Source organism: Nannospalax galili, unplaced genomic scaffold (assembly GCF_000622305.1).
Source record: "Nannospalax galili isolate Female #2095 unplaced genomic scaffold, S.galili_v1.0 scaffold610, whole genome shotgun sequence".
Classification (NCBI taxonomy): domain Eukaryota; kingdom Metazoa; phylum Chordata; class Mammalia; order Rodentia; family Spalacidae; genus Nannospalax; species Nannospalax galili.
This window is the reverse complement of record NW_008329141.1, coordinates 715773-741828: the sequence shown is the minus strand read 5'-3', so window position 1 is coordinate 741828 and position 26056 is coordinate 715773. Positions and strand designations below refer to the sequence as shown.

General features: G+C 41.6%; 1 protein-coding gene across 12 annotated transcripts in view; it reads left to right on the top strand.

Annotated features, from left to right (window-relative positions):
- The window catches only part of Spats2l (spermatogenesis associated serine rich 2 like), a 174493-nt gene extending 148909 nt beyond the window's left edge, over positions 1 to 25584 (top strand). For all 12 annotated transcript variants that reach the window (XM_008833355.3, XM_029563609.1, XM_008833343.3 and 9 more), the window contains 5 exons: positions 8003 to 8061; positions 15898 to 16007; positions 18427 to 18529; positions 21366 to 21586; positions 24701 to 25584. In XM_008833355.3, the coding sequence (XP_008831577.1) occupies positions 8003 to 8061; positions 15898 to 16007; positions 18427 to 18529; positions 21366 to 21586; positions 24701 to 25099 (892 nt within the window). In that variant the 3' untranslated portion in view covers positions 25100 to 25584. The remainder of the gene's footprint in view (positions 1 to 8002; positions 8062 to 15897; positions 16008 to 18426; positions 18530 to 21365; positions 21587 to 24700) is intronic.
- The last annotated feature ends 472 nt before the right edge of the window (positions 25585 to 26056 follow it).

Below are 26056 nucleotides of genomic sequence, written 5' to 3'. Positions count from 1 at the left end.
TTAAAAATTCCAAGAAGGTAAATGAGTCCCTGTGGGATTTTATTGAAATTAACTACATCCTTTTTGAGAAACTGCAGAATTTCATGTGTTAGGAGTTAGTCTTTACATTAAATTTGCATATATTTCATTCCCAAAATGCAACTTAAACAGTATGGGAAAATGTTCATCATTTCAACTCCTTGTATTGTTCCAACATGAAATATGCCGATTAAGAGATGTTAGCATGTTGTATCAACTCCGGTAAAAGAAATCAAAATAAAATGGGCTCAGCCTGATTGTCAAATGGAGTCAAGGATGTTTGATTGAAGCTTGGAGGAACTGATGCTTTCCTTCTGTGCTAGTCATGTTTAGGACGCAGCTTTTCAAAGGTTGTGTCCCAGCCCCAGTCTTCATACTCTAGACCTGCATTGGTTTTGTGTGTTTACCAAGTAACATTGTGGAACTCAGAAAATCTTTAGAAAGACCCATTTGTCACCATTGCTATATTCAGAAAAAATAATCCATTTTTTCCAGTTATGAACAGAATTTGGGTTGTTGTAAAACCTAAATGCAGAAATGTGCAGAGTAGGTGACAGTCCAGGAATCCCAGCAATGCAGCAGAAACATAAATAAATAGAGCCAACTGCTTTTAATGAGACCAGGGTTCAGCCAATTACACTGTAGCTACAGGTACAGTGGGAATGGGTAGGAGAAAGATTTCTCTACTGGAGTAGACTTCTGAGGGCAAAATCCTGTGGAAAATGAAGGAAAGAGTGAGTGGTGACCCTGGTAACCAGTACACAGTATGTGAGAGCAGGGACAAGATGGAGAGCAGCTTCAAGAGGAGAAAGAAGGATCCGGGGAGGGCAGCAGGTCAGATGATGGGTGTTGTTTGCAGTTAGAGCTGCTGACCCTCTGACCCTGAGAATATAGAACCACACAGTCTCGCTGCATTTGTGGCCATCAAGCCAAGGAAGAGGTTCTATCAATAGCTGCAGTGATTGAGAAATGACCAGGCAGAAGCCCCTTGAGTCTTTTGCCCTGGTCCCAAGAATGACTGGAATATTTGAGGAGCTGGCCTGGAAATGGAGCTCACGGGAGGAATACACAAAAGGCCTTATGTGTGTAGAAGTTCCCCGCATACCCCTGATGGGCACAATCCCCTCACCCATGGGAAAGGACACCAGACCCCTAAGCTGTTGGACAGCACGACCCTTCTTCCTTCAGTGCTCACAGCTAGTGAAGGACAAATAGTGCTCTACAGCTCCAGGCATATTAAGAGGCTACAGGGCCCTGCTAGGCTGACAGGAGCCCAGGTGATGTCACAGCTCTTACTCATCTACAGTAATGAGCAGAGCCCAGACTAAGGGAAACGTTCTTCCATTACCTTTTCTTCTTTAATAAAAATAAATAAATGAAAGGAAAATATTCATGCCAGGAATTCTGGCATTAAGGGCTTATCGATCATTTAGTGTTTTGTGCTGTGTGGTCCTGGGAAGGAAGGGTGAGGCATTCCCTTAGCCTGCGTTAGCATCCATTCTCCACCACAGATGCACGTTCCACAAAGAGGCTGAGACACAGATTCTTTCTAGAACTTGCCTAATCCCATCTCTCCAGGCCCTGTGCCAGCCTCTGTCTTCTTCCAGGTGTTCCCCACCCACATCTGCTTGGCAGATGATGAGTTAAGGAAGTTCCAACTCAAGCATTTTATCCACAAGAAGGTCCTGAACCCAAATTGTCTGGGATCAGATGGTTCTGGGCAATTTCTCTCACTGCAGTCTCCCTGAGGCAAAGTATCGGAAGTGGAATGTAGCCTAGTTTTAACTCTTTAACATCCAGTTCTAGCTGCTGTTTACACTGATTTCTTTAAGTTCCTTTTAAAATTCTTCTTTCATTCCTCAGTATTCACCAGCAGGTTCTTAGCCCTAATGGTCCTGTGGCTGCCTACTGATCATGTAGCATCTTTGTTTTTGAAAAACACTAGGCCTCTGTGGCTCATCCAAGCTTCCAGAAGAAACTGTTCTTGTCGCTGTGTCTTAGACTCTAGATTTAAAGATGGGTCTTTCACAGAGCCAAAAAAAAAAATCATAAATCTATCCCTACTAAAGAGCATTTCTGATTCTTCTATTATTATTAGTTCCCTATAGAAAGAATCAAAACAGTGGAAACATTTTTGTAAAATGACACTATCTTTGTGATTAACTGTATAATAAACTATAAAGTTTTTGCCATGGTAATCTCCTTCTTATACCTTATTGCCTTGGTAATAAAAGCTTTTTTATGGCAACAAGATAAAATTTTATTATCCAAGTAGTTTAGATAAAAGGAGAAGATGTATTTTAGCAGGGGATAAAGGGTGCGCCTGAAACATGGGAGTTTAGCCTGGGTTTTATGGTCACTCCACTGGTGTAGAACAATCTTGATGCACCTTAAGTCTAAGCCAGTTACAGAGTTTTGTATTTCTGTCAAGTACCAAGGATCACTATTGAAAAGCCAGAACACTCAATACTTAGTATTTCAGATTAATGGAGATGCTTACATTTCAGCAACTAAACCACCCCAGTTTGTAAACCGAATCACCAGCTACCTGTTTTGATTCTGAGCCAAAGCCTGTGTTTGGTGAATATTGTTACACTTTAATTCATAGGCTTATGTCTTAAATGATTAGAATCTGTCCATGACCAAATGTGTGGGTTTTTACATAAGCATGATTTATCTGTAAGCACTACAATATACCAGTTAAGAAGTTTCATCAATGTGGGCTGGAAAGATGGCTCAGCAGTTAAGAGCACTGGATGCTTTTGCAAAGGATCCAGGTTCAATTCCCAGCACCCACATGGTGGCTAACAACTGTCCATAACTTCTGTTCCAAGGGAATCTGACGCCCTTTTCTGACCTCTGCAGGGATTGCATGACGCGGATGTACTTACATAGGTGCAGGCAATACACTCACACACAGAAAATAAAAATAATAAAATAGTTTAAAAAAGAAGTTTCGGGCCGGGGATGGTGGTGCACGCCTTTAATCCCAGCACTTGGGAGACAGAGGCAGGCGGATCTCTGTGAGTTCAAGGCCAGCTTGGTCTACATAGTGAGTTCCAGGACAGCTGGGGCTACAGGGAGACCCTGTCTCAAAAAGACCAGAAAAAAAAAAAAAAAAGAAGAAGAAGAAGTTTCATCATATGCCATAGAAAAATGAGTAAACTTTCTTCTTTTACGTTCAGCTACTTGCAACCCAACAGTCTTAAAATCATAAAGATGACATTTCTTAAAACTCTGAAGTTTTTGAGGCAGTGCTAGTTAAGATATGAAGAAATAGGTAAGAGATATTAGAGGGGAACATTGTCTTTGGAACATAGGGCGCATGCCACAACCTCCTGGAATATTAGGAGGCTTTGGTGAGATTACCCAGTAGGACACAGGCACTCCAGCTGACAGGCCTAGCCCGTCAGTCAGCACTGGATGCCAATTAGAACCTGCTCTCACTTTGACACAACTGCAGGCTGATCTCTACTTACAGAGAAGTACCTTGAAAGCAAGTGTGATCTCTCTGCTTTCCCAGTGAGACGGGTCTGTGACACTGTCTGGGATTGTGACTCATAAACTTTGAAGCCATTCCTGTCAGAGGGCCTCCCCTTCCCTCTGCTTCTGATAACTAGAGTTCTGTCAAATACCCTCCTTGGTCCCTATCCAACATGCCATTGAGTTTCATCCAGCAGCCCTTCAGCATAAGCCTTCCTGGTCCTTCTGAGAAGACTAGTCATACAAATTTCCCTGATAGAATTGCTCATGAAGCTGGCTGGAACACCTGAGTTTTAAAGGGCATTTGAAAGGCTTTAAACATGGTCTTTCCTTCTTGACCTGCTCTTAGTCTGGGGCTCAACATGATATGATGCTGGCTCCTTGCTGTCTGACAGCCTACCAGGGGACAGGCGGGCCTGTACTAATTCATCTGCCATATCCACTCCTCTTCCATAGTCTAATGCCTTGGAAGCAAAACCCAGAAACCTCAGGTCCTGTCTGGTAAGATTCTTGGAGGATGGTCAGATTGACCCTCCTCGAACTGAACCCTGAGCTTGATTTGCCTCTGTAACATTGGGTCAGAGCAAAATCTCTGGGCTTGCCTTTCTGCACAGGAGTTTTGAAAGCAGTCATACATAGATAGCAGTGCTAAATACTGAACCGCCTGAGGATGATCTTCCTTTGTTAAAATACCCACAGGAATGGAAGCAGAGTGTGATGCCAACTTCCCAGTCTTTTCCACATCCCCAAGACTGTGCATTAAGCAGATTAACAATTTATTGTGTAAATCTTCATTCCTCCGGTTGCTAGCCCAGAAGGTCTGAACTAACCATTGTGTGATTATCCCACTTTGTTTAATATGTGTTCTACCTGGGGATATGCATTACACCCCAAATGTCCATCTTGTAAACTCTCTCAGCACAAAATTATGTTAACAAATTCCATCAACAAAAACTTACCAGGATCTTGTAGCTGGTAAAGAAATTAACAGAGGCCTCTACCCTGCAGCATTCTCCCTGCCCAGCACACTTGCAGCCTGAGGGGTTGTCCCAGCTTCCTGGGTCTGTTCTTTGCATCAAGATTGCAGTGGTGAGGGCAAGTGATTGTGTGGCGCCCAGGAGACCTCCTGTGGCAGTTTGCTCTGCTCCTAAGCCCTGAACACTGAAGACAGGCCAATCTTGTCACATGCACATATTTTCCTTCCTGTGTGCTGTGCATGTCCCAGAGCCCTGGCCTCTTCAGGAGCCTGCTGCTTCTTTCTTCTTACCACACCACTTTCTTCTTCCTGTCTCTCTCCCCAGCTAATCCTACCAGTCTTCTGTGTTCTCAGCTTTGTAAAAAGATTGCGGCTCCACAGGGATAGATGAAATCTCCCCACTCCCTTCCTTCCTCTGTTCTTTCTCCCTCCTCTGTCCTTTCCACTTCCTTTTGTTTCTTCCCATAGCTGTAATTCTGAGCTCCCAAACCCTTGGCAAGCACTCAGCAAATACTGGCCAAAGGAATGAATGTTTTGTGTCTCTTCCCATTTCTGTTCCTCGCTGCAGCATATCCCTGTACAGGAGCCTAACGCTATGTAACCCTGCCTCATTCTGCTTGTCAAGAGAATGCAGCATTGCATTCTTGACTTAAAACTCCATCTTTCTGTAACTTATAAGTCAGCTGGGGCTGCCCAGCCCTTGAGCCCAAATGGGTTTTCCTGGCCTCCTTTTCCATGTTCTGGGGAAATCCAAAGCCCACTTTAAGTTTATACCAGTTCTAGGGGTACAGGTGGGTTTTGCCTTCTCACTTCCTCTGCCTTCAGGCACTGCCTCTTCCCTCTGTTCAGCCCTACGTCAACCCAGATATGAAAGCCAGCCACTTCCTTGACTTACGCGTGTGCGTCCATGCACATCCAAGCCATCCACACCAACCGTGGTGAAGATGTGGGCATATGAGCAAGCCCACAGCAGTGCCTTCAAGGTGGCACAGGAAGCAGTCTGGCTCCTATGGGTTCTTTGTCCACCCCACCCCTGGAGACTCTCCCAGCCTCCAGCTTTCTTACTGAATCTTCTCTCCTCTGGAAATCAAAACATGTTGCAAAGCAGAGTAGCTTAATCATACCTTTGTAGTTTGAGTTCCCGACTCCAAATCTCTAGGTTCTCACTTACCTCCTTAACTGCTTGCCCATTAGCCTTGTTTCCCTAAACCAACATGGAAGTACACCTCTAAGAAAGTGGTATGAAACAAGCACCACAACAAAAACACACTTGCCTCTCTGATGGCTCCATCTGTGGACTTGACAGAGAAGCTGTGTATACCTTGTAATCATTGGAGCACACAGTCTGTTGACTCAGTCTGATGTCTCATACAATTTTTCAGTAATGCTGGTTTGTACAAATGGACCTTAAAAAGTAATATGAGAAATGTGAAACATTGAAGACCTTTAGAGAAAAGTACTGAATCACCAAGACAGGGATGGAATGAAGACGTCCTTCTTACCAGCTAACCTTTCAGCACTGTATATTTCCTATATTTTGACCATATTGACATCACTTATGTAATGTCAATAAATAACATACAGATGGACTGTTGACTCAAAAGTGCTCACACCCAGTGTTGTTAAGCCATGTGCGTCGTGGGAGTCCTGATGCTATGGTTGAGGGAGTAGGCTCAGAGTCCAGTCATGGAGAACCCGCCTCTCACTTCACACATCACTTATTTCCATTAGGATTTCTGGGTTAGAAAGAGATGGATGGGGTTTTTCCTATGCTAACAGAGGTCATGAAGTGGGTGTGGAAAGGTAAGGATGGAGATGAGGGAGAGGGTTGGAATATGATCAGAACACATTGTATGAAATTTTTGACTCAATAAGAAAAAAAATTTAAAGGAAAATGAAACATTTATTTTGCCTTACATATACAAACTATACTTAATTATATAACCAAATAGTTGGTGATCTCAGTATCTCCTCCCTCCCTCCCTCTTTCCTCCCAGCTCCCCCCACATACACACACAGATACATGCACCTGGGGATTAAACTCAGAGCTTCATACGTGCTAGCCAAGTGCTCTAGCACTGAGCTACATCCCACCTTGGAAAGTTTCTCCCTATAGAAGGATTCTATAAATAAATGAAAGATACAAATGAAATATTTCCATGCTGCAAGCCTTGTTGATCTAGACAATGATCAATGATGACTAATAACAAACAGGTGAATGTTTTTTGTATTTAAAATAAAGTCTTTATTAGGTACAGATACGATGAAAGCCAGATTTGAGTTTTCTTCAGAAGTATTTTAAGTGTGTAATTGTATCAACACACACATTAAAAAAAAGGAACACATTTATAAAGTACTCTGTACCTGAAAAACTCAATCCTGAATCTTACCAAATTCCTATCTCTAATAATAATTATATAGGAAATACAAAAAGAATGGGTTTAATAAAACCATGTAGCTATAATTAGCAGAATAGAAATATTCAGAATTCAGATAACTCTGCAAGACAACCTGGTTTCTTCAAATAAATTGCAAATGGGAAGAGAAGGAGATGCAAGGGAACCGGTAGTTTCTGACACACTTAAGACACTCATCCAATTATAAGAACAAGCCTGTTTAAACAAACTTAAAAAGATTTAGGGAACAGTTGGAGAAATCTGAATACTAAGTAGATATCAGACAGCATTCAATTATTGTTAATGTTTTAGGTAATAAAATAATATAGTTATTATCTCAGTAAGTCCTTAAGCTTCAGATATATATATGATGTATATAAACATGTTGAAATATTTTTAAAAATAAAAAGTACCTCTAATGTCTATGATTATGTAGACAAATGTGAGAAGGGACATAGAGGATATCCGTGATGAGTTTTTGCTTTTGGAAGGCGAACTAGAAGATTAGGGCCTGGGATGAGAGAGAACTAAACTTGGATAATTACTTTAATAAATGAAATGTTGGGAAGAACTTCATCAGAACCTTGCCTTCCTTATTTGGGACAATGAGTAAGCTTAGACTCCTATTGGTGGAGCTGGCAGATGGAGCACCCTGGAACTGTCCCGCAAGTGTAGTCCCAGGACTGTGTTCATCAGAACTGGGCCCACCTCCCTCCCTGGCTCCCTCCCTCCCTCTCTCTCCCTCCCAGCCAGAATCTCAGAGAGACAGTTGAGAACAGTCCTTGATGACCTAAGAGCCAGCTTTTCAAGTACTTATCATTTGTTTTGGAACTTTGGAATGTATAAGACAAAAATACACCCAAATTTAAATTCGGAGCACTACAATTCTTAAAGGCCTTTTCCTTTTAGATGTTTTGACAGTGATTTAATCAGCAGCTGTCACTGTATTATCCTTGGGAACCTCACTTCCATGTCGCTGCAGCTTTAGAGACAGAGTGTTGCTCACACTGAGGCATAACAATATTTAGGATAATACTGTATTTTATTTAATGAAAATTACTTTTCATTTACTTCCAGTGCTTATTAAAAGTTATCTTGATTTAAGTTTTTGTTTAATTTTTTTCCCTAGCATCATTGACAAAGAAGTTTCCTTAATGGCAGAAATGGATAAAGTTAAAGAAGAAGCCAGTAAGTAGATACGTGGTCATTTCATATGGTGCCTTCCAACCAGAAGCAATCTGTAGATCAGACTGACAGCGATTCTGGATACTGAGCAGGATCTTAAAATTCACACTTTTTACAGAGCTTTTTTTACAGAGCTTTTGAGCTCTGTAACCTCAGGCAAGTCACATATTCCCTGGATATCTTTACATCATCTGGCAGAGGGACAGAGCTAGCACACTCCTCATAGCGTTCAGCCAGAATGCTCACTAAGTAAATAAGAGATGTTGGCAGTGTTCTTTAAATTCAAGGAGACTTTTGTATGCATACAGAATTTAAAGTGAATTAGATCTAAAATGGCAGTGAGTTTAGTATTAAATTTGTGTGTATGTGTGAGTGTAGTGTGTGTACAGGTGTGTGTGGAAGTCAGAGATCAACCTCAGGTGTCAACTTCTATAATGCTCCAACATATTTCTTGAGAAGTTGGGGGAAGTGCTCATCGATTCAGCTAAGCGCAGCTTTTTTTACATGTGTGCTGGGGATCAAATGTGGATCCTTAATGCTTGTGTGGCAGTACCTTACCAGCTGAGCTAGCTGTACACCCAGCCCCTGGCACTAAATTTAATGATAATCATTTTTAATTCTTTACAACTTACTAATCTTTATAGTCATTTCTACTCACTCTTTTTTAGGTTCAATTACCTAAAAATTATCAAATTTGTACTGTTTGAGCTGGAGATGGAGCTCAGCTGACAGAGTGCTTGCCTAGCATGCCAGAAGCCTTGGGTTTGAGTCCCAGCAACACAAAACCAGGCATGGTGATGCACACCTATAATCCCAGCTCTCAAAAGCAGAAAGATTAAAAAGTTCAGGATCATCCTCACTTACATAGTGAGTTTGAGGCCAGCTTGGAATGCATGAGACCTTTTCTCAAAGTGAAAAACAAACAAAAAATTGTATCATCTAAAAGTCAATTAAATTTCCCTAATCATTTGTAACAGTGGGGGGTGTTTAATATATCTGTCTCTTTTCAAGCATTTAAAGTGCCTGATAATGCTCTCACAAACCAAACAAGCAAAATATTCTTAAGCTTTTAAGCAACTTGTATAGGATTAATAATTCAAAAATAGAAATGTACTAAATGTTTTCTTAAAACACTCCAATTCTGTTTACAAACTCTGTCAAATATGCCAACACCTGCCAACTTGAAACTGCAAAAGAAAATCAATTCTATATTTTAACTTGAAATTGCAAGATAGCTTGCTTAATAAACCAAATTCTCTATTTAAATAATGAACATATGCAAACTGTCCTGCTCACTGCAAAACTTTCCTTACATTTAACACAGACTATTAACATTCTGACTTTTATTTCATCTTGTTTTATTTATGCTTATCCCTAAACCTTTCCACTGTGGTAAAGTGACTCAACCAGTAGTAGAGCAGATTAACCATCCTATACAGAGGTTCATGGGTTGGAAATTTCAGTACAGACAAGATCCCTCAGATTCCACCTGGAGTCACAATGGCCTGCTGAACCCTCTCTTGCTATTGAATTCAGTCTGCTGTTGTGGGACCCCTACAACCACAATATTTTCCCTAAGTGTTCTGAGTTCTTCATCTTCACCTAGATTTTAATTTACCAATTAGTTAAATGGCCATCTAAACCTAGCCAGCTTTCAACTAAATCCTTTTTCCTTTGATTACCAATATCTTTCTTTGTACAAGAATGAAAGATCGGACCAGATTCTTCATTATTTTTTATTTTTTCCTCCTCTGAACCTTGTTCATAATTCAGTCTTCATTTAATGGGAAATAGCTCTCATTATTTTTCTTTAAATTTTTTCAAGAAGGGGATAAGATGGCTCAACAGGTAAAGGTGCTTGCCCTAAGGACCTGAGTTTGATCCCCAGGACCCAATAGTAGAAAGAGAAAGCCACCCATAAGTTATCCTCCAACCTCACTATACATGCTATAGCATGCATGTACCCACCCATATACATATACACAATAAATTAATAAATGTAATAAAAGATTTTAAAGATAACTTAAAAATCAATTTTAAAAATTCTAGGGTGAAATAGATGATTCATTTCATACAGCTTGCCACACAAGCATGGTTGACCTGAGTTTGGACCCCAGCACCAACTTAAAATGCCCAGCATGTTGGTATACACCTGTAATGCTAGTACGGAGGAGGCAGAGATAGGAGGATGCCTGGGGTTTGCTGACTAGCTAGTCTTGCTAATCAGTGGGCTCCAGGTTCAGCAAGAAACTCTGTCTCAAAAAATACAGTGGAGAGGAATAGAGGAAGGCACCCTATACTGACTTCTGGCCTCCTCATACACATGCACACACATGCATATGCACATACACATTATGACAAGCATATGACACATTTTTCTAAATAACTTAAGCAATATTGTAGGTCTAAAATGACAACTAGTCTTGTTAAATGAAGCTAATGTGGAAGGTGAGATAATACTCAATGCCCCTGAGTAAAAAATTATTTTAATCTTACAAAATTTGATGATTTCTTCAGTAAAAGTAGATGACTTAGGATTTTCATTTCTTAGGTATTACTTTTTTGTCATTTTCATGTCCTAGTGATAAGAACACCAACAATCAGCACAGACCAGACACTAGTGGTTCCTTAGATGCAATCAAGAACATCCCTAGCACATCTCAGAGGTCCACAGAAGACTTCAGCCTCCATGTCCTCATTCTTCCTTCTTGGGACATTAATGTGGTACCAACATCTGTGGAGCCTGGAGCATCTGTAGAGAATCCTTGTTTTTAAAATTCCTTCAATTGATAGGCATTTATTGAATGTTTCTTTATAGAGCTGAAACTGCTGGACTGACTGGCAGAATTCATCCAGCTTCAGTAACTGGTGCTGTAGGTTCTGAGTTCAGTACTTCCCATCACCTGGGCAAGCCAGTTGACATGCTCTGGAGGCAGACAGAACTGACTCTAGCCCCACCCTACTTGCTTATCTGTGACCTCCAGTATTTTTCACATTTCACATATCCTGCACATCAACCATATTTCTTCAATTTTAATGTAAACTCCCATATCTAAGATGACACCTAACATAAGGACTTACTTCATGAATATATATTAAATAAGTTAAATATAACCAATTTAGTGTAATAGACTGCAAGATACAATATTAGTAAACACTAGTGTGATTATTTAATAAGGAAGTATTTTATAGAAGAATAGATCTCACTTTGGTAATAATACTTAAATTAGCATTTTATGTATACTAAACGTTTCACAAATGTTCTGTTTAGTTACACAGTAACCCTATAGGGTGTGTGGGATTATTACATTTCACAGACAAAGAAATAGCATCTTGTGTTATCATGGCCTCAAGCTTCATCTGCCTACCCAGGGAACTGAAGACCCACACAGGCACGTTCTTGATGGGTTTTCTCAGACACAAGAAGAAAATATTACTTTGTATCAACACAGGAATATTACAAAGTAAAATGCCAAATTCTCGAGAATTTTTAAGAAATAAGGATTTCAAAGAATCTCTGTGCTTGCAGAAACATTTCACTCCAACAGCTGGTCCCCAAGATTCTGAATATACCTTCTGCTAATGGGTGTTATTGGAGAAGCCTTAAGATTTTCCATGGTTCAAGTAATATGAACCAAGCTTCCAATGTGTTTCCAAGAACCTGAAGGGATTTATAAATCCTATTGAGAAAATGGATTTCAGCATGCCAGATACTATTTTTAAAGTTGCATAGATAGTATTAAGTCTTGCATACAGCAAAGACCTAAGCTACATGGAACTGTCTCCCTCTACAGATTTCTGAAAGCGTGGTGCTTTCAAAACATACCTAGCATTCTATTCTAAATTATAGGATCAATGAATCTTAAGATCTGATCTATTTTTGTTTTTGCTTTTTGTTTCTGTGATTGATGTACTTGAGGTGAAAATGTTTAAAGAATATCAGCTTTAGATCTCAACTTTTAAAGCTTTTTTCATAATGAAAGGCTTTGAAATGTTAATGAGACTATATGTAAAAATGCACTCCAGCGCTTGCTGATGCACAGTATTCATTTTCATGCACATTTGCATGAGTTTAAGCTCAGAACTTATGGGTGATCTTGCACCTGCGCTCCCATTTTAGAGCCCACTTATATCTATTTTTATAAAATCTGTCTGATGTGAATGCCCAAGTTATACATAATAAAAAAGAACAATGACCCCTAATTGTCACCAATCCCACAAATGATCCATTAGAAAAGTAGGATCTGTTTAGCTGTACAGTCACTGTGGGTCTGCTGACCCCTTTACTATTGCTCGTCAAGTCTGGGTCTTCAAAATTATTTTTTTATCTTACTTGGCAAGAAGAAAGCATAGCATTTCCTATTTTTACTCAAGAATCATTTTCTCGTGTTGCAGACTTTAATCCCATCTGCATATTGAATTATCATGACAAATAAGTAAGCAGTCAAAGCTGTGGGTCCTATACATTCTTTAGTTTTTGTGAGTATGTATGGGGGGGGACGTGTTCATGGATGTGCACATGTGTGAGTGTGAGTACACGTGCACATTTGTGTGTGTGTGTGTGTGTGTGTGTGTGTGTGTGTGTGTGTATGGAGGCCAGAGGACAATATTGAGTATCTTTCTCTACCATTCCCCAATTTATTTTTTGATGCACATTCTCCTCACTGAACCTAGAGCCCACCGATTGGTTAGACTGACTGGTTGGTGAGCTAAGGGATCTTCCTGTCTCTGTCCCCACCTTAAGCTAACACTGTTTTGCCCAGCTTATGGGTGCTGGGGTTCTGAATTCAGGTCCTTGTGCTTGTGCAGCAAGCACTTTACCCATGGAGCCGTCTCCCCAACCCCGATCCTAGACATTCTTAATGGCTTCTGAGACAGGAATTTCAGTCCTTCTTTTGATAGCCTTTCAAGTAATGTGTTCATCCAACCACTGAATCCTTCATTCAGCAAGCATTGTGACCTGCGGCTCACCAAGCACTAGATACTGTGAACACAAAGCATTCTATGATTGGGTCTTATTCTAGTCCCATGAGTATGAGGACGTATAGAGGCAGGTGACATCCATGTGGCCAAAGGACCACGTGGAGATGGTGGCACACTGGGCACATGCTGCATTTGCAGAGGGCAGTGACTCTTCAGCTGTAGCCCCTCTTGTCACTTGGGAATGCTGGGCCTATTTTTCAGTTGGTTGTTTTTTTTAGACAGGGTCTTGTATCCAAGGCTGATTTCAGATTTACTGTATAGCTAAGGATGACCCTAAGCTTCCGATTCTTCTGCCTCTACCTCAAAGTGCTGGGATCACAGGCATGTGCCACTATGACTTGTTTATGCAGTGATAAGGATCGAACTCATGCTAGCTTAGCCAGGATTCTATCAAATGAGCCACATCCCCAGCCCAAATTCCAGTGTTTTAAGAGAATCTAGAAATCTCCCTTTCAAATGGAATAAGGTAATGTATAGACCAACAAAGTATGTATTCTGGCCAAAAATAATAGCAGCCCACTTTTCTGCGACCTCTGGTGCCACTAGATCATTCACTAATATACTATCTACGTTCAAGTGAAAATTTCTCTTACTTATATCATCCAGACAAGTTTTTCACTAGTTTTTCTGTATTCTGAAAGACTAGTAGGCATCTTCCCAGTCATGTAGTTGGGCAGTGTTCTGTTTGTTGCTGTGATAAAACACTGACTAAAACCAACTTGGGGAGGAAAGGTTTTTTCAGCTTACATGTCCCAGGTCACAATCCATCACCGAGAGAAGTCAGGGCAGCTACTAAGGCAGGAGCCTGCAGGCAAGAACTGAAACAGAGGTCACTGAGGAGCATTACTTACTGGCTTGCTCAGTTATCTCTCTTATACAGCCTAGACCCACATTCCCAGGGATAGCACTGTCTACAGTGGGCTGGGCCCTCTTACATCAATCAAGAAAATGCCCCACAGATATGCCCAGAAGCCAGTCTCATGGAGGAAAATTCCTCAGTTGAGGTTCGTCCTTCACTGGTGACTCTAGTTTGTGTCAGGTTGGCAAAAACTAACCAGCACAGGCAAAGAATTAGGCTTTATGACTTACAATTACTGTTTTTTGTTTGGTGTTTTAAGGTTTGTTTTTGTTCTATGTAGCTCTGACAGGCCTGGAACTCACTATATAGAGCAGGCTAGCCTTGACCTCCCTGAGATCTGCCCACCTCTGCATCTCCCCTACCCCCCAGTGCTAGGATTAAAGGCATGTGCCACCACACTCAGCCTTCGCTATGATGTTTGACATTTCTGTATTGATATTACCATAAAAAAGACAGCATATGTCAGTCTGATGAATGGCTTGTGGTTTGCAAGAAATTTAACCCTTGACTAATTGTTCCTCTCTAGTTTTATTTTTCGTTTGTTTGTTTGCTTCCTTCGATTTTGCTTCTGAGACGGGGTTCACTGTGTAGCCTCATGTTGGCAGCAGTTCTCCTGCCTCTGCCTCCTGGATGCTGAGATTGAAGTTGTGCATCACCATACCCAGCTTTTTTTTAGGTGATTTTTGTTTGATGTTTTATATGTGAAGAACTTCAAGAATCAGAAATCACTTTGCTCGGGTGGGTGTGGTAGCACATGCTTGTGATCTAGCACTGGCCGGCTAAGGCAGGAGGACTAGAGGTTAGCCAGCTGTCCAACACAGTGAAATCACATCTCAAAATATCAAAATAACAAAATATAATGTTTGCCTCTGTGTAGTGTGAATGTGTTCTAATAAAACAGTTCATCTTTGCTCAGCCAGGATGGAAGATGGTTCAACATGGATGTAACCTTGGCTAAGCTGCTTTTTCTTAAGGCTCAAAATGTTTTCTAAAACAAATAAAGGAAATTCATATATGATTAATTAGAAAGCTACAAGTTTATGTGCTGAAACTCAGACTTCATATTTATTGCTATTGTTTTCCATGATCTTTGGGGAAACACACACACACACACACACACACACACACAGAGTAACCTTTGGGCTACTACATGTATCTGAACTTTTAGCTCATCTGACAGACATGTGGTACCAGGGAACTTCCTGGCATCTTCTCCACATATGCACACCCTAAAGAATGCACACAAATCCGGTTCAAAGTGACTTGACTCACCCTTGAAATTTTTCCACTGGGGTCACTTAAAACAAAGACACAAGACACTGTGGTCTGGAACTTCTCTCTGTTTGCAAAACGGAAATATATCTGCAGATCATCAAAAGCAGACACATTTTTCACTCACAAAAAGCTAATAAAGTCAATTTTTATGCCATATTTCCAGTAACACAGCCAGTTACTCCAAGTGAGTACGTATTAAAATTTATCAGACAAGAAGTTTTTTTTGTTTTCTTACTACACTGGGAATTAAATCAGGACAACATACATGCTATGTAAGTGCCCTACCACTGACCTAAATCTCCAGCCTATATATAGTGTTAAAATTTAGACAGTCTAATGGGTTAGAATTTAATGGCATAACATCAGTATATTTCAATAAGATTTGAATATGTCATTTTTCAGAGGTAGTTCTAAGTAACACACTGAAAACTCCAAATTAAGAAAGTGAGGTCAGATGCCAGTGGCGAGAATGAAGAAGGGGATGTGTACAGTGACTCAGAAGGAACTGCACTTTGTTGAGGGATCAGTAGGTAAGGACACAAGGAAATGGGTTGTTGATAATAAATTTGAAGGATGAACCTGCCTCCATGACCAACTCAGAAAACATAGTCATGGCCCAGCAAAGTGAACAGCCTGTGGAGAGAGAACTGACTCCAAGAAATTCGGTCACTTAGTATGTTTAAAATGTCGCCCCTAACATGCCATTCCTTCTCATTTGGTAGTGGAAATCCTAACTGCCCGTCAGAAGAAAGCAGAAGAACTAAAGAGACTTACTGATCTAGCCAGTCAGATGGCAGAGATGCAGCTGGCCGAACTCAGGGCAGAAATTAAGGTCAGTTCTATAGTACCTTGGCTGAACCCCAAGCTAGAGTTCTGATCCCCATTATATTTGTTTTCTGTTGACAGACTGCTGCTCTGAGGCTGTAACACCATATACCCTGCTCCCTTCCACAGGGTTGAAATACAGAAGGGTGAAGAAATACCTAATCATTATACTTAAGAAGAACATGATTTGAAGGGATAAATCATTCCAAAGCAGAGTGACAAACTGCTTTCTAAGTCGGGACTGACCCAAAGAAAGTGTAACCATATACTATCTGAGATGAGGGATATGGTTTTTACCCTACATAATTGATACATTTGTTTATAAACATACACTCAACATGGCATATCCTAACAGTAAGGATTATAAAGTATGCAATCTGTGGCAGCTTCTTACGTTTATTCTTTTCTAGTTTAATTCCCCTTTTTATGTTAAGATTGCTACCCACAAATGTATATTTATTGGATTTTTTTCCACTGCAAGACATATAAACTGATTCTGGCTAACCTCAAGTAGAATTTGAAATAATGTTGAGTATAAGTCAACAAAGCCAGATATGGTCTGAGGACCTGGGTCTGTGACTAGGTAGGAACTAGAGCGGTTTGGGTAATATAGGAAGAAAAAATTCCCTGATTATCTATTCAGGACAGCTTGGCATTGCACACATTCCTTGATTCCAAGTCCTTATGGGAAGGGCTCCGATTGTCCCCAACTTGGGCCACACCCATCATTTGGCCAAGAGAGGGTATACTGCCTTGATTTGTAGGCCACTAAGACTAGGTCTTCTAAACAGCATTGGGGTGCAGTTTCCAGAAGGGGAAATGGTTACCAGGAAGGCAAGACAAAGTATTTACACCAAAGTGGGCAGGTGAAGTTTATTCATTTCTCTTCTCAATAATTATTGTTTACCCAGTACACTAAACACACCCATGCAAACATGCAGACATATACATGTACATAAGTGTACCTCAGCTTTATATTCACTTCTAGGAAGCTAGAGTATTTTCAAGACATAGTTACCGCTAGCTCTAGAAGAGTATTACCCATCGGAGTATAAAGCTGCTTGTGAACAGCAGAAATGCCAAGTGATTTTTCAATCCCCTCCATCCAGCTTAGGCCTGGAAGGCAACTTGGGGAGAAGAGGGTGGGTACCAAGAGCTCTGAGGGCGTCCCTTCTCACCTTCTGGCCTTAGTTGCCCTCCAGCCAGCCAATTGTACTTGTCTCCTGACTAGTCTTTCTGTCTCCACTGTCTTCCTCCAGCCTCTTCTCCATCGTAAGTCCAGCGTTAAACTCAAAATAGATCAAGCCTCCCCTATAAGCCATCCCTCCCATCAGACTACAGTATACCGCTGGGCTCACTGTTTATCACAGATCTCCTCTATGAACATCCCAACTTCTTAGAACATTGAGGGATATGGAATTACAGGTCAATTGAAATCAACTTCCTCCAAATTTCATTTCTGCCTATCAAAATTCCATTTTTCATAACATGGTTAGCAGCACAGGCTTTGGAATGGAACAGTACAGCTCTGAAATTTTCTATTTTTGTGGCTTGGATAAATTATGTATTGTCTTAAAGTCTCAGAACCTGGGTCCTGTCATCTGTAAACTAGGGGTAATAAGAACACTGATTCCATGATTATGTGATCGGGTAAAAGTAAGATTATTTCTTAAGAATTTGGTCAGGGTCTGGTAAATGTTTACTTTTTTGTAATGTTCTGGCTCACATGTTCCCTCTTATATAACTGCTTTCCCATGTCCCTCAGTAGGAGATAATTTCTTCCACTTCTATATTTCTAAAGCACCAACCACATTTATCCTTGTATTTAATGGCATCTCTTTCCCTTGCCATGTGGTAAACTCCCTGGTGAACTCAAGAAGGGACTGAGTCATGGTTATTTCTGTATTTCTCACTCTGTCATCTACACATAGCTCTTAATTTTAAATTGAATTTTAAATGAATTGCTTCCTATAGCCGCACTTGAAATTCCATCGTGAGGATAATGTTTTCTAGACAGTGACTTTTTAGTCTTCCTAGTTCCTTATTAAAATAGTGGTGGGTGTCTAGGGAGGAGGGCATATTTTCTTTTGACAGTTAATACCACACCAGGCCCTTGGCCAAACTAGGCAGCCCCTGCTGGAATGCAGCTTAGAAAATTGCTCTAGTGGGAGATGCTAAAAGGCTAAACAGATGAGCCCAGACATACGTTTTGTTCATCACAGCTCCTTCTAAGCCACACTGGGGAAAGACAAGTCCCCTACTTCTTCCCAGAAGAAGGGGACCATGGTTAGGCAGGGCAGAACCAAGGCTGGCCTAATGGAACAGTGGCTGGGCTGGAATGATCCCCCAGGTCAGCAGAGTGAAAGAATGTGCAGTGTCTCGTCTCTGTGACTGTGGGGCTCCTGCTTTACTTCTCTTTCTTCTAGCACTTTGTCAGTGAGCGCAAATATGATGAAGAGCTGGGGAAGGCTGCCCGATTCTCCTGTGACATCGAACAGCTGAAAGCCCAAATCATGCTCTGTGGAGAAAGTGAGTTTTGCATATTTGCTAAATAATTCTGTGTGAGCTTGGTGATGTTTGGAGTTGATAGGAGAAATGTCAGGTCTGCAGTCCTCCAGCGGGGCTAAACTGAGGTCTAAAGAGGTTTAATGATCTAAGGTCATGACACAAGTCACTAGAAATGTCAAGATTTGAACTTAGACTCTTTAAATGCCACTGCCCATCAGTAAATCCCCAGGATTTATTAAACAGAACAGAACAGGCCAACTGGTTTATACCTTTTGCAAACTTTTCCCAAGCACTCCAGATAAACTGCTGCTCTGATTTTAAACTGCTCTGGTTCTGCAGACACTGTTGTGTTGGGGAGGGATTGGCTATTGCTGTGTGGGACTGGCCGGCCTGTGTTCCTCAAACCCTCCATTCCCACCCTCGCCCTGGGCTCTCTGCTGAGTTGGAGTTGCAGATAATGAAAGACTTCACAACAGCCATTAGCTTAGTCTTGTTCCCTATTAAGCCTTAATTAGAGCTGCTAATGTGCAGCAAAATTGGCTGCTGCTTTCCCCCCAACCCCCATCCCCACCCCAGACTACCCACAAGGGGAGATGGAGATGGGCAATGATTGCTAACGCAGCTTCGAGGACAGCCACAGAGGAAACCAGCAACAGTCCAGAGCCTCATAGCGGAAACAGTGAGATTTCACTGCACTTTTTTTTTTCAAAGTGGAAATTGCTTTCCCCACCTCTAAATAGAAAAACCATAGCTTGATCTAAAAATTACCAAACTGTATGAAACAATATGTGCTGTTACTTTTTGGTAACCTTTAAATTTCTTTGCACCTATTATCTACTTATCCATACAAATGTGTGGTGATACAGTTTACTTTTGTAGTTTCACAATAGATGATAAACATTTTCCATGTCAGTATATATAACTGATCATGTTAAATAGAACTGATAAAACCAGTCCTCTAAGTGCTGTAGGCTTCCTGTTCACGGATCTTCAGCAGTTGTCTCTTATTTTTTTCTGTATATACTCCCTCCCTTATGAAAGAATCTACCTCTTGACCATCCTCCATCCTTAGCTTTTTTAGTAATAGTTTATTGTTTTTATTTTATGTCTCTGGGTGTATTGCCTGTATATGTGTGTAAGTACACTCATGTCATGCAATGCCCACAGAGGTCAGAAAAGGGTGTTGGATCCCCTGGAACTGGAATTATGAATGGTTGTTAGTCACCATGTGGGTGCTGGGAACCGAACTTGGATCCTCTGCAAGCACCAGTGTTCTTAACTGCTGAGCCATCTCTCCAGCCCCATCCTTAGCTTTTGCCACATATCTAAATAAGCAGTCTGGTTGACACTTGGAAACCTCCCTGCCTATCCTACTTTTCACTTGAACCCATGATGAGCAAGACTCTAATTCTGACTCTGTGTCACCCAGCTCAGGAGGTCAGAGGGGGTGCCACTTTGCCAACTTCTCTCCAGATGCCACCTAATGAGAGAAACTGTCACTTAGTAAATTATGACTGTCCATATAAAGACAGCAGCCTCAGGTGTTTGTAACAGTAATCCTCCCAAAGCTCCTTTCTTGCTGGCTCTGCAGAGGGTGCATTGCTACAGCTCGGAACCAGTGGCTACAGGAAATAAAGATCCATGAACTGAATCTGGAGAGCCAGGAGCTGCTGAAATCCCTTGGCTGTGTTTGGGCAGCCCCAAGTCATTATCACACCTTACTACAAAGTGGAGCTATGGCCCTGTCCTGTCTACTTCTAATGCTCTGTGAGCCCTACCAGTCACTCCTAATCGTCTTGCCAAACCCTGAGATTAAGTCTGATCCAACAAAGAGAACAGAGAAAATTGCTTTTAAAAATTGGTGACAATTTTAAAATTCAGAGAAAGGTCTCACTGTCCAGCCTGGCAGTCAGATCCTAGTGAGCTTTAAGAGGAAACTCATGGCTTTATCCTGGAATTGATCCCCTCTGGCCTCAAGTCAGCATAATCACTTAGAAATCTTCCTGCCAGAAACCACCACTTTCAAAAACAACAGCACTGACAAGACTAAGCATTGAGCAGACCTGCCTGACCTGACTGTGTGCCTGAGAGAGAGCTGCGAGATCAGCCAGCATGCCAGCAGCGCCGGAAATGGTGCACATCTACAGCTAAAAGGCTGGATCATGTAGACCTAGTGGCATATAAAAGATGTATCGTGGGGTTGGGGATTTAGCTCAGTGATAGAGCGCTTGCCTAGCAAGCACAAGGCCCTGGGTTGGGTCCTCAGCTCCGAAAAAAAAAAAAAAAAAAAAAAAGACAAAAACAAGATGTATCGGGCTGGAAGGCCTCTCTGTGGTCCGGAATGTTTGTGATCCAGAGTGACAAAATTCCCAATACTCAACATCTCCCTATTCCCATGCTGTCTGAATACTGTGGCTCTGACATCTTCATGTGTCAAAACACCAAGTAGTCTAGGGACCCAATAAGGGCAGCAAGAATTGGTGTGTAACAGGGAATCAAAGAAGAGGAATTCATTTGCAGACAGGGCCAAGATGGAACATCATGGTGTCATCTCCCCTCCCGTGGTGGTTCTTGACCTAAAGGATAATATTTAAGTTGCTCAGATATGTCTTCTTTCCTGCAAGTATCTCTCAGCTCAGATGCTGCTGCTGTAATCACTGTTCAGGGATTCTCACAGGAGAAATTTGGTGGTCTCTAAGCACCAAGGTACCCTTTCAAACTGAATCTTAAAGAAAAATCGCCTTAACGTTTGTATGGAGCCCCTGCCAATTTCTTCATCTCCTTACACTTTCTAATGGGTACGGAGGCAGCAGTGTTCTTGGCACAGCGCTTAATACCAAACCTTTTCTTGTTGCAGTTACACATCCAAAGAACAACTATTCCTTGAGAACTCCCTGCAGCTCCCTGCTGCCACTGCTGAATGCCCATGCAGCAACCTCTGGGAAACAGGGCCACTTTGCCAGGAAAGCATTCAATCATAACAAGCCCTCTGAAGGTAAAGCAGCAAACCCAAAAATGGCAAGCGGTCTTCCCAACACTGCCGACCACTGTCACCAGACCATGCCACCTAACAAGCAGGTAAGCCACTCTGGGAGGGCCTCACAGTGCTACCTGCAGAGACCCAACAGATCCTGGTGTATGATGCCAGGAAAGAAACCATTCATTTCTAGAGGAAGGAAATAGCAACTACTAACCACTGAGCTCCCTGGGGTCCTGCCTGGGATCCCTTCAGCCCCCACAGCACTGCCTGGCCTCATCGAGTTCAAGTTTCATAGGCTCCTCCCATGTAGAGAAAGTGCCCTTCATGTACTCCAGACAGCATTAGCAGGTGTACCTAACTGAAACAGCTCCCTTCATGTCTTTGGTTGCCACCATCCATAGGTGGCATATGTGGACCTGGACAGATGCAGGAACAAAATTCAGAACCAGATCACTGAAACTACTAGTAAGAAAGGAACCTGGCATTTGTTGTTGTTGAGATAATTTAATTCCCACTTACATTTGGTGGATCAGTAGGAGATCAAAGTTAGTGTGAACTTCCTTTCTCTTGGGATTTCAGTAAAGACAACATGTTTCAAAGTGACTTTATTCATCCTTTCTGCCATGACCTCTATAAAAACACAGCTTTCTAAAGGATAGTCTTCCCTCTCTTCTGATTCTCTGATTGATCAGTCCCATATGGTTAGAAAATGAACAGAAAATGGGATTTGATGACACAGGAACTGGGCATACTATAAAGACAGTTTTCATGATTTCTGCAACTTGCTTTTTCAGTATTTCAAACCACTAAACCACTGGCTTTCTAGGTGTCCTGTTGGGTCTTATTGTCTTGACCTTTTAAGAATTCCTGTGAATGACACTGACAGGCATTTCTCTGGTCCTGAATAATGTCATGCACTTTAAAGTAGTGCATTGACAAGGAGCACTTTATAAACAACTCATAAGCTAAATGCATCCTCACTGATTTTGTTTCGTGCTTATTATTAAACTCCAAGATAAAGTAAGTCTAAAATGTAATCTGAGTATCCTTTTGTCAGTTTCTTTAAAAACAAAGAAGGCCAGATTCTTTGCTACCATGTAGATATTGAGCACTGAAGGTGATTGCTCATTCAAGTGGAAGTGTACTTAAACATCTAAGCAGAACAGTGTAGACCTAGGCAGGAAGGGCCCTTGTGCTTTACAGAAACCCTTCTGGGCCCCACAGCATGACCCTTTCTACAGGGTGAGGGGTCAGTGGTGCCAAGGAGACATGCCTCCCCAGAAGCCACACCTCCCTTCTGGAACACACTCCCAGTATTTCAGACCCTGGAATTCTGCTCTCACACGATCCCAAGCCTACTCTCAGGGTCTGTTTGGAGCACTTTCCCGAGTCTACTGCCTTAGGGCAGAACATGCTGCTGGTCTGCACACCTCTACATCCAAAGGATAATTGCTATGAGACTAGGGGTGAGCTTAGGCAAAGGCTAGAGTTCCCGTCTTCCTATGTGCAAGACTTGCCCTCAATATGAGGCGCATCCAAAGGAAGATAAAACATTCAGACAAATAGACGTGGTCCTGTGTTGGTCCTTTTGCCCTGGGACCTAGATTATTGGGTACTGTTGTGTCCTAAACCTACACTAGTCATAGTCACAGCGCACAAATCAAAAACCTTAGATTTTTGTAACTCACAACATTATGTGCTTTAAAATCAAATAGAAATTTGATTTTCAAAACATGTCTGTGTGCATGTAATAACCTACTTGTGACTCTTGTTAGGAAATAGTGCATAAAGTGTACATAAATAGTACATAAAATTCCACCATTTTCTACATGTAGCTCTCAGGCAAGTCCCTTAAACTAATTACCACATCTACACCATGAAGCAAATAGGAGCGCTGTCTTCAAGGATGACTGTGATGGTGAATGAGGCAGTGTGTGTGGCGAAGTGTCTCGAGGGTGCCTCTTGTCCTGTACACATTCATTAATGTTGGCTGTTGACCTCAAGGAGTTCCAAAACCTTTACTTGTATAGAGACAGACAGGTGTAGCCCATTGTTACCTTGCTGACCATCTATTTATGTTTTGGCTGCTGATTTGTTGAAGGAATGAATGATTTTTCAGAGACTTTAGGCTTTGAACTACAAAATGACTTAGAAACATGACCTCTGTGAACACACGCATCAACTCTCCATTCCCCAAGGTCTCCCAGATACACCTCATCACTATATTTGCTTGAAGTGCTATTTCCAAACTACGAAATTGCTTTAAAATAAAATAGAAACCCTGCTTTAGAGAAGAAAATCAGAATTTTACTTCTTCATATATGATTAGAATTGAATATAGTCTGTATAGAATATTCAACTTGGAAATTTTCATGGTAGAGACCCATTATTGCTCTGCCCATTTACATTTTATTTTCTTACACATTTTTAGTGTTTTATTATTTTCATTTGAGAGAGGAGAGAGAGAGAGAGAGAGAGAGAGAGAGAGCGCACGGGGCCCTCCTGGAACTAGAACTGGCAGTTGCGAGCTACCGAGAGAGAGAGAGAGAGAGAGAGAGAGAGAGAGAGAGAGAGAGAGCGTGCACGGGGCCCTCCTGGAACTAGAACTGGCAGTTGTGAGCTACCCAGTGTCAGTGCTGGGAATTGAACTCAGGTCCTCTGGACGAGCAGTGTGTGCTCTTAGCCATGAGTCAACTCTCCAGGCCCTCATTTTGTTACATTTTAAGCAGACCTTATGATTTTTTTTTTTGGCCTACTTTTTCAACATTTTATTTTTATTTTATGTGCATGAGTATTTTGCCTGCATGTAAGTGCACCCATATGTACAGTGCCCAAGAAGGCCAGAAGAAGGCATTGGATCCCCTGGAACTGGAGTTACAGTTGGTGGTTAGCCACCATGTGGGCCCTCTGCAAGAGCAGCCAGTGCTCTTAACTGCTGAGCCATCTCTCCAGTCCTTGGCCTACTTTGTGATAACCTGTTTCTGCTTCTTTATCTCTCTTTGAAGACCAATAATTTTCTTCCAGTTCCATTACAAGACTGTGGTGCTAAAATTAAGGATTGTATCAACTCTTGACCTATCTCTATGTTGTCCATTTCTGCCATGATGTGAAAAAGGTTTACCTGTGATTTAGAGAGTAGATTTCCCTGTGTCTACTGGTGTCTTCTGTGGTTTCTTGGCATCTGACACTTACCTCTTTTCTGCTTTTGGCAGAATGGACCTTCTAGCCAAAGACGAAGATTTAATCCACAGTATCACAACAACAGGCTAAATGGTCCAGCCAAGTCACAGGGCAGTGGAAACGAAGCTGATCCCATGGTGAAGAACAACAACCGGCATGAACATAGAAGACCACCACACAATGGCTTCCGTCCCAAAAATAAAGGTGGTGCCAAAAACCAAGAGGTCCCCTTGGGGGCAAAGACCCCAGAGGCGGCCCCAGCACATTCTGAAAAGCCCCGTCGAAGGCAGCATGCTGCAGACAACTCAGAGGCCAGGCCTTTCCGGGGCAACGTTGGTAGGGTTTCACAGTGCAATCTCTGTCCCACAAGAATAGAAGTTTCGACGGATACCGCCGTTCTTTCGGTCCCAGCTGTGACATTGGTGGCCTAAGCTAGGAAAGAATTGAGCAGTTTCTGCTCAGTTTTCGTTCCCTGCCCGAGGTGCTGACCCAATTCGCTGCCAAAAGAGAGTCAATCAGAATATACGAATCCTGTATGTTTATGTCATTCTCTCTTAATCATTTTTACTAATTCTAATACTCAGCTCTAGCTTGCTTCGTAACTTTCATGGCTTTGCTTGATCTGTTGGCTTTTCCTCATCATGACTTTGGAGCATTTTAGCCAGGCAGTATTTACTCATTAGGAAAATCAAGGTGTGGCTAAAGATCAGAGGCTCAGTTAGCAACCTATGTTGTAGCTGTGATGTCAATCCATTGATTGTCTTTAGGGAATTAATGTTGAAAATCAGACAAACGTGATCCACTGAAGATTCATGTGCTTTTGTAGAATTTAACATCTGGTGTTTTTTTGAAATATATATATATAAATATACATATATTGCTTTATTTGAAACAAATTAAAATATACTGCATTTGACACCTGGCTTGTTTCTTTTATTGATGCCTGCCTAATTATTAAGGGTTCTCTATAGCCCTTTTTGAGGAAACTTGAAGAAGCTGGAATTTTCTGTGCAAAGCTCTGTACAAGACTTTCCCTTGGAATAAGCACCCACAGAACAAATAACACCCCTTTGGTTACATCACCAACAGTGTATACACCAGTTATCTGGGAACCACAGGGAAGTTAGAAACCTTATATGTAATGTAAACTTTACCTCAGGCTAGCTTAATGACTAGAGATTATTGGTTCACTGACTGAAAAGTCCAGTTTGGTCATGGCTCCAGCTCTCAGTTATCTGAATTCTCCCTTCTTCCATAGATTGACATTGTATTCAGAGTGGAGCAATGACCATCCTCCTAAGCTCTCCTCCTGATAGTGCCCATGAGGAACAAGTGTCTTTGGCAGAAGTCTCAACAAAGATCTTGCATACCATTGCTTACAGGCCTGA